Genomic DNA, 9,492 nt, shown 5'->3' on the forward strand with positions numbered 1-9,492 from the left:
ACTTTCCAAATCTATGAGGAACACCACCAGTAAAATTTGTTAAACCAAAATTAAGAAAATATTGAAAATTAGTATTCAAATTTCATATATCATTAGGAATAATACCATCAAAATTGTTCAAATGATTTCTTTCCAAGAACAGTGATTGGAATTTGATGGTATTATTCCTAATGGGTTTGAAGGAAGATGGAAAATAGAGAAGGGTTAAGAAAAGAAATCATTGTAATTCATGAGGGATTTTCGTGAGAAAACAACGAAAGGAAATGAATGAATGAACTTGTAAAAAGAAAAATGAATGAATAAAGGGTTTAGATGAGCTCAATTTAAAAGGAATGAATGGCTGAGATTAGTTCACAGGAGAAAACGAGGAAAAAACATAGGAGACAATCCTTTCCGAGCAACACATATTATGAAATTGATCTTTCAATATTTAAAAATGCATCATCAACTTAGTTCATACTTTATATCAATATGACATAACTTAACAAACTTTATATCCTTCTGTAACTCTGTTGGGATTTTCCCCTAGTAGGATTGATGGCATATAGTAATTTCAAATTTCCCTTTATGGTGTTCCTCTCCCCTCCCTAATGTTCAAGATCTCATCCATGTTTCCTCTCTTATTGTACATTGTCTTCTTCTCATTTGATATAATCATGTATAATACATGAATAATGAGGGGTATTTTTTTACAAGATATATTATTGTGTGATTAATATGTTATGACCATCGACTTATTTGATTCTCTGACATTGTAACATTATGTTATAATATATGTTTCACTTTCTCGAAATGGTATTCCCATTTGAGAATTATCAACAAAATTTACATAAAAAGCAAAATTTTCAAGAAAATGACTTCAAATTCTAGCATTACTACTCGTAGCTACACCATCAAAATTGTTTCAGACCAGTCAGAAGATCAATCCCGTACATAATGACACGTGGACTAAACGTCCACCAACTTAAGGCGCACCGCCTGAAGAACCATGCTAACGACAATACGTCCCGTAATGCTACCTCACTGGAACGCGCCCCCATACATCAAGCAACATACATGTATCCCTCAACGGACCCCTGATAAGGTACCGCATCACACAAAGACAGTTACTCTCGCACGCGCTCTATATAAAGATGACCTTGTTTTACCCACAAGGAGTTAATTAAAGAGTTTGTGGTTTGTGATCGTTGGTCCGCTACGGTTCCCACATCAACCCAAACTGAACCGACTCTATGTGCATTCTGCGACGTCACATGGCTTAACTAGCAATGACACAAATAAGCTCATTGGGGGATTACCTCAAAATACCATATTTGATTCTTTAGACGAAAATGGTTTCAATTTTGGGATCTATTATCAACAACCACCATCCACCCTTTTCTACAGGTTTAGTATGTTTTCACTTCCCCAGAAATATATATTTTTTGTACAAGCCAAAAACAAGAAATATATATTTATAAGCTAAATTAAAATTTACCTCTAGAATCCAAAAATGAATTAATTATTCTCTCAAAAAAAAAAAATGAATTATCAGTCTGGTTCTCAATAACGAAGGATTGGACAATTTAATTATCTAATTTATGAATAATAGAATCATCCATTAAATTGAAAATTGTCAATAAAATTTAGTCACATTCCTAATTTTTGTCTCTATTTTTAAATCCACGATTTTGGTCTCAGTTTTTAAAATTTACGATTAGAGGTGATTATTTATGATGTGACAAGTGAAGTTTATTTCAGCAAGTGTGTTGATGAGATGAGAATGAGTTCTAAAGTGAAAACCTACCTATACAATTTCTTGTATTAAATTTGATTGCTTTTGTAATATAGATTAACGTCCATTTTAATGAAATGAAAATTAGTTTTTTTTTTATATAAGCAAAATTTTAAAGACAAACTTGGTTTTAGAAAAATGTTTTTAAAAGCTAGGTTAAATATTAGTTCATGCTATACTATCAGTTTAATGTACTCTTATTTCGCTGACAAATAATTTTATAATCACTTTCAGGAGTCTTAGGAAGCTTAAATACATAGATAAATTTCATGAATACGGATTAACATTCAAGAAGTATTGTGAAGAAGGGAAATTACTAAACTACTTGGTGATAGAACAAAAAAATTTCAACTTGTTATCAATATCAAAAATTTGTAAAAGTGTATGAAACGTTAAGGGGTAGTCCACAATGGAATGAAATGTTGTTCGTGATTACTTACGACCAACATGGAGGATTTTACGATCACGTGCCAACGCCGGTGGACGGAGTTCCTACTCCAGATGACATTGTTGGTCCTGAGCCATTCAAGTTTAAGTTTGATAGGCTGGTGTTAGGGTTCCAACCATCTTTTATTTCTCCATAGATTGAGCCAGGAAAAGGTAAGAATAAGATGCATATGTATGCAAACAAAAATAATTCTTACACTCATTATTATTAGTTTATTCCATAAAACATTTTGTTCGAAGAAGAAAATTGGAATTAAAACCCTCGTTCAACATCGAATGGTAGTTACCTATTGTTTGAGGTATGTTCGTAAATTCAAAGTGCTTGCGAACAATTCTTAGATTCCTAAAGAGCAATTTTCTTTTGTTTTTTAATAGGAAAAAAAAAAGTGGTTAGTGTAGTTTTCCTCAACGGTCGACTACAAATTTACAATGAAATTGAAAACACTATTAAATATTGTAATCTTAGACTACAATCATAGCCAATGCAATAAACCATCCCATTTCTAAGATGTGTCTCAATTGTCAAAAAGTGATGAAAATCATTGCTACTTATAATGCTGGTGATTTTGATTACAGCTATATCCAAGCACAAAAACATTGATTACACCTATTTCATAAAAATAAACAAAAAAAAAAATCATTGATTACACCTAAAGCTCCTACATAATCACTATTAGAGTATATGCAATGCAAAATGAAGTATGAACACACCAAAAAAGCAAGAAAATATACCTTACTTCCATTCCACAGAATCTCTTTTCTATACCATACTTTTTCACCTTTATATCAATTCTTACCATTCTTTAATCCTCTTCACTTTTTGGCCGGCTGTTTGTCTATCACACTTCTGTCATCCAATGCAAATGCCATATAGATTCCTTAGTCCATCACCCATTACATTCATCTTTTCCTCCCACTATAAATTCTTGCCTCAAGTTAAAATTTGATTATCAAAATCAAAGTTGGCTTCTTTGTATTCAAGTAAAAACAAATTATATTTTCATCTTATAAGCTCATAAAATGGATTCAAACTATGCTTCCTCAAACCATGGCTCTTCACAAAGATCACTAGCTATGGTTTTGGCTTTAGTCTCAGCTGTTGTGTTATCTCCTTTATATGTGAATTCAAAGAGTGATAGGAGATATTATGAATCAAAATGGACTAGCTCTGGTTTTGTTCTACCTATGATTCTTTTTGGACTTATAATTGCAATCAAAAGAACATCTTCATCAAGCTCCTCTTGTGTATCATCATCATCTACAAAAGGTTCGTTGCTACCATCTCATGATCCTTCTTTGGTGCTTAGAATTGGGAGCTCTTCTTGGGGATTAGCTGCGGTTTTGGTTATGCTCATGCTTGTTCTTCATTGGCAAGGCTCAGTTCAAGAATTATTGTGGAAATAGAGATACATAGATATAACTAAGGTTTATAAATTACATGTGGTCACGTTCTGATACTTGATATTGTAGAGAATCACAATCATATAGATCTGATACGATCTAAATTGCAATCGTATTTTTGTCGTGGCCGTGACTCAAATGCGCTGGCGGCCTTGTTTCATAAAAACCATGGGCAATGATATTTGTTCATCTCCTAGCTATTAACTTTGTGTCACATTATGTATTATATAGATTTATGTAATAATGAGAAGCTAAGAGTTATGCTTAGTAGTATTTTTGAAGTTCCCATTTCAGTATTTTGATATCTCATAGTCATAGAGACATTGGCTTAATTGATCTGCAGATTGAAGAATGGTTGATTATATATTATTTCTAAACCTTATAGAAGAAGAACTGCAGTTTACAATCGATTATTGAAATGAAATTTTAAGTGTTTGATTTTCATCTAACGGTTTTGATTATCCTAATTGTTGAGTAAAACAATAGTAAATTTTTAAGTGGTGTGTATCTTTTAAGACAAAAATTGTCCAAAAATATATCGATCAACAAAATTTTAAAATCATGTAGTGTACCTCCTTTAAAAATTTATTTTACCCTTTCACTTTCTTAAAAGTAAAAAATCACAGAATAAGACATTTTGTACCTAGTTCCTATTTTAAAGATCCTATGCATCTATACAATAATACAATGCATTTGTAATTGGTCAAATCTGATTGGAGTGCAAATCAAGTTTTTAAAACTAGTGGGACTGTATTACATGTGCGTTTGGAACTTGTCCTGCATTGCACTGTACGCAAAGAATAACCACAAAGGATATATGCTAGAAATTTAAAAAGGAAAAGAAAAAGGATATACTCACAAAATAGAACTTAAATAACTGGCCCAACTACATAAATCAATCATTCAGCATAATTGAATCAAGTTAGCAAGTTTATAATTACATATTTTTTTGTTCTGTACAGATTTTATCTATATACATAACTGAGACTAAATCAAATGTTGGAATATTTTTGAAGAACAAGCAAGGGTTAACTAGTGCCAACCATGCTGCTTGCAGTAGCAGTACTTCCCATGCTTGATACAGTTAGCCCGCGATCATACATTCGCTGAATTTCTTCCCTATATTCGGTCAGATATTTGTCAGGTATGGCTGGTGTAAGCTCGATCACATCTCCCATCTTCAACTTGCAATTTGGATCACTTACAGGCTTGTGATTCAGTCTTGGCCTCAATTCTTCCTTCAGAGGGAACCTATATGTTGTCAACCTACAACTTGCTCGCCCGACCCTCTCCAACAAATCTAGTACTGTTGAGTTTGCACAGAATTCTTGGACAGACATCTGCACATCCAGAATCAGACAGAATGATAGTTAATACAGACGTTCAAACACAGCTTAAGATTATACACTTCGGTTTCATTATATGACAATGAAGCGCTTCATGAAACCAAGGCCTGTTGTGTTTGAGATAAAAAAATTGCTTTTACTTTTAACTGCAAAACTACCCCTAATTTAACAGTTTCCTGTTTTCAAATATCTGTACAAACGTAAAACATACATATCTTTGAAAACAAGAGTTAAAACAAAGGACAGTTTTAAAATTGAAAATAAATAATGAAATGAAAGCAGGTAACTTTTTTTGCAGACCAACTAAACCCAAAATATTGAACATAATTCTAGCACATACCTTGTCATTCTCAATCATGATAACAAACACAGGTCCATCCTGCGCGCAATCAGGCTTGTAAGAATATGGACAGTTATCAGCATGAGAAGGGAACTTGCAAGGTGGCTTGATTGAATCGACATATCCAACAGAAGTGGAATCTTTACTCATTGCTTCGCACTGCCAGGTGACAACCCATCGAGCCCACTCAACCATCTGAAGCACATATGAAGAAAGCTGACAATGATCTTCCTTGTACCTCCAATGAGCAGCGAATCCAAATTCTGCTTGCAAATGCATATCTTTTGTTCGAACTTGTACTTCAAGGGGAACCTTGCCTTCACCCATCACCACAGTGTGCAGAGATTGATAACTGCAAATTACAAAATCTAAATCAGATGATATAGAGACGGTCACTTTCAAGTGTACACTACCATTATTGAGCTACAACGTACCCATTGAACTTGGGGAAACGTATGTAATCTTTCAGTTTTCCATGCACTTCAGACCATAACCGGTGAACAACTTTTAAGGCTTTGTAACAGTCTTCCTCCTTATCAACAATCAAGCGCAGCCCATAAATGTCATGGATATCATCAATGGTTAGTTTTTTCCTGCAAATATGTAAAGAAATGAATAATTGAGAATTTGAAGTGTATAAAAAATACGGTGCATAATGTCAGGCAAAGATGATGGTATACTTCTACATCAGTAGTTTTAAATTCAAAGCAGTTTGTTTCATTAATAGTTTCATTCACATAAATATAGTGACGCAAATTATATACGTGACCAGCCAAATGAAAGAGGGAAAGGTAAAACGTACTTTAATATTTTGCAATAAACACTATACAAGCTCTTGTGCCGCCCAGAAATGACATGATAAGAAATGCCTTCATCTTTGAGTGCTTGCTCTAATCTTTCTATTGCAGAAGCAATCATTGCATCATCATACGATTCCACAAGCTTTGACGAAAGCTCTTTGTGCTGTACAGGGTTGAGATGCTTAAAACATAAATTTTCTAATTGGTCCTTCCAATTAGCTATTCCTAAGCGGTTGGCCAAAGGTGCAAAAATCTCCAAAGTTTCCTTTGCAAACCTCTGCTGCTTGGCAACCGGTAATGCATCTAGTGTCATCATATTATGTAATCGATCAGCCAATTTAATGAGGACAGCTCTTGCATCTGCCATGGCAAGGAACATCGTATGCAGGCGGTCAGCTTCAACAGATTTGCTAGCTGTATTATTGTCACGAGCCAGCTTGCTTAAGTGACTCAGTTTAGAAACCTGAAATAGCATACCAATCAGTTAGATTCTTGAAGCAACAAACTATAAAAAGTTCAAAAAAATAAGTCAATACATTAATTTGTAATATACATTACGTTCCTACAAAAATGGCAACTACAATACAAATTAATCAGTTTAATAATTATACATCCATACAAAAAAGCCAAATCACTAGCAATACAAAAATTGAATAAAAATAAAATGACAGCACTTGACAAACACACAACATATTAAAGCATCAAATCTATCATAAAAAGCTAAGTGAACAAAGCTTATTGCATAAACCTAATGGATTTGAATTGTCATTACTTCAATACAATAATAACTACAAACATCAAGAAGAAAACAGCGCAATAGTCAATGTAGAGACACGACAACAACAATTCCAAAAATCACTCAATGATGGGAAGCTAACAAGAGATGTACACCGAACATTTGGTGGAAGACATCAAGTAATTAACACTAGATCTAAAGCATAAAATTCAGTAACAAACTCAATTGCAAAGACTGATTCAAATGTCGACAAAAAAAAAACATGCAAATCAATGGATCAAATACCATCCATCATCTTAATCTTAAATCACACTCAATTATTAACACCGAAAAAATTCCTCACCCCTTCAACTAAATCCGCAACTCCAGCCCCAAACATCCCATATATATAATCATAAGTAAGAAATGCATCATCAACTGTATCATGCAAAAGCCCTGCAGCAACTACAGTCGAATTCGCACCGATCAAAGCCAACAACACAGCAGTTTCCAAACAATGCTGCAAATACGGATCGCCACTAGCTCGCATCTACAAACAAACAATTCATCAAAATCACTCAAACAAACAAACAATCAAACACAAAAATCACAAACATAATCATCAAGCTCAATTCACCTGTCCTCTATGAGCTTTCTCAGCTTCACAAAAGGCCTTGATAACAAACTCTTCACAAAAGATCTTATGTCTTAACTGAGCATTCATCAACAACTTCTTAGCATAAGGCTCAATCTCAATTCCAACACAACCCTCCACAAAAGTATCATCCAAATTAAAAGTCAACTCATCAACAATTCCAGAATCACCACCAACACCATCAAATTCACCACCACCACCGCGTAATCTAACACCAGTAGAATCATAATCCAAACAAGAAGAACCCAAAGCACTTCTAACAAACCCATCAAGAAACCCACCACCAGTACTTCCCCTCCCCGATCGAACCGTTCCGGTACCAGCACCGATGCTACTACTACACGAAACAGGACACTGAAAAACCGAAACTGGACTATGATCTCTCTTCCAAGATCCACCAAACTTGGTCGGTGAAAATGAATACGAAAACGAACTACTCAGCTCCTTCAATTCATCTTCATCACCACCACCACCACCGGAAAAACTCGAAGTAAACGGAACATGCTTCACCACCGTCGGAGATGAAAACAAACAAGATAAACCACCCATCACCGATTTCCCCGACGTCGACGCAGCCGTCGACGCCGGCGACGAAGATCTAGATCCTAATTCGAAATCATAGTTAATCTGATGCGGTGTAGAACACACACTACTCGGTGGACTCGCGTATAACGCTATAGTTGAAACCGCCATAAACCAAAACCTTTTTCAATTTGGGAATTAGGGTTTTCAATTTCACAAGCTTGAAGCTCAAAAATAAATAAATATAAATGGTTTTTTTTTTGTACAGAGGAAAAAATAATTTGAAGAATTGAATAATTGTTTATGTGAATAGTTTGATTGATATATATACAAATGAATGTGCAGAGGATAAGAAAAGAACCCTAAGAAGAGAGGAATTTACGAAAAAGGGATTCTGGGAAAATAAGAAGGAAGGAGAGTCAAACACGTTTTGAGAGAGAAGCACTCACGCAAGGCAGGAGAGAGATTTATGTTTTTCTTATGTTATTGTTGGATTTGTTGTTTGTGTTTATGTTTTATGGAGGAATGAATGAGGAACAAGAAGGGGAGGAGTGTGAAATGACAGGTTTAACCTTGGATTTTTTTGGGTGGAATAACAGATATACCAGCATAAGCACACAAGTTGGGGGATGGATGATACGAGAAGTTAAATTAGGATAAGATTAGTTGTTTGTTTAATGCTGTTTTGTCAGAGATTTGATTTGGTTATTGTTGTTAATTATGGATTAGTAAAGTAAAGACTAAAGAGGAGTATGTTGATATTTTATTTTGTTCCCCCGTTTATTGAGCTAGGTACACTCCATTGAATCTAGACTACACGTTGTCCTTTGTGAAATTAAAGCCACAAATAGCGCAACTGTTTTTTTATTTTTATTTTTATATATATATATAAAAAAATAACAATTCATTTTTTATCAATAAATAACAATTTATTTATTATATTGTAAAAAAAAAACAATTTATTTATTGTTTTATTTTTGGTCAAGTAATTCAATTTTTTTTTTTGTGGTAGTCGCCGTTCGAATCCAGACTTTGCATATATGATGTCATACCAACAACTGAGCTATGCTCGTAGCTCACGAGGACAACAATTCAATTTATTTAATAAACATAGTAAATACTTTTTTGAGCAAAATTACTAAATATTTTTAAGATGCAATTACTATTATTATTATTATTACTAATTTACTAGCGGAAAGACGAGCACTACCATGCCCGTCTGTCTGCTCTTTTTACTACGCTAACGTGTGTGTATATTTTATTATGTTTGTTTGTATATTTTTTTAAATTTTTAAATATTATTGAAAATTATTCGTACATTGATTTATCTATAAATTAGCTAAATAATATAACGAAACTATTTACCAACTCGACGTATATAAAATAACTATCATTTATTGTTTATTTTAAAAATAATAAATAAAATGATAGCATAAATATGTAAATGACTTATTATGTAGAGAAAAAAATCTTATGATTGCGATGATAAAAA

General features: G+C 33.6%; 2 protein-coding genes across 2 annotated transcripts; one reads left to right on the top strand and one right to left on the bottom strand.

Annotated features, from left to right (window-relative positions):
- The first annotated feature begins 3,093 nt into the window (after positions 1-3,093).
- Positions 3,094-3,907, top strand: LOC11418919 (uncharacterized). The gene has a single exon (XM_003627249.4). It carries the CDS (start codon positions 3,242-3,244, stop codon positions 3,623-3,625), a length of 384 nt encoding a protein of 127 aa, XP_003627297.1. The 5' UTR covers positions 3,094-3,241; the 3' UTR covers positions 3,626-3,907.
- A 567-nt stretch (positions 3,908-4,474) lies between these two features.
- On the bottom strand, positions 4,475-8,500 carry LOC11421249 (probable GTP diphosphokinase RSH2, chloroplastic). The gene is made up of 6 exons (XM_003627250.4): positions 7,461-8,500; positions 7,188-7,373; positions 6,111-6,571; positions 5,743-5,901; positions 5,309-5,660; positions 4,475-4,962 (listed from the first exon to the last, which is right to left on the bottom strand). Exons 1-6 carry the CDS (start codon positions 8,169-8,171, stop codon positions 4,651-4,653), a joined length of 2,181 nt encoding a protein of 726 aa, XP_003627298.1. The 5' UTR covers positions 8,172-8,500; the 3' UTR covers positions 4,475-4,650.
- Positions 8,501-9,492: the final 992 nt, after the last annotated feature.

This window comes from Medicago truncatula, chromosome 8, assembly GCF_003473485.1.
Source record: "Medicago truncatula cultivar Jemalong A17 chromosome 8, MtrunA17r5.0-ANR, whole genome shotgun sequence".
In the NCBI taxonomy this organism is placed as follows: Eukaryota; Viridiplantae; Streptophyta; class Magnoliopsida; order Fabales; family Fabaceae; genus Medicago; species Medicago truncatula.

Excerpts from the sequence above, each read along its gene's own strand:
- LOC11421249 (XM_003627250.4), bottom strand. The coding sequence starts at position 8,171 with ATGGCGGTTTCAACTATAGCGTTATACGCGAGTCCACCGAGTAGTGTG. Across the intron at positions 5,661-5,742 it reads CGTTTCCCCAAGTTCAATGG|TTATCAATCTCTGCACACTG; the intron begins GTACGTTGTAGC and ends TGTAATTTGCAG. Across the intron at positions 4,963-5,308 it reads TCATGATTGAGAATGACAAG|ATGTCTGTCCAAGAATTCTG; the intron begins GTATGTGCTAGA and ends CTGGATGTGCAG.
- LOC11418919 (XM_003627249.4), top strand. The coding sequence starts at position 3,242 with ATGGATTCAAACTATGCTTCCTCAAACCATGGCTCTTCACAAAGATCA.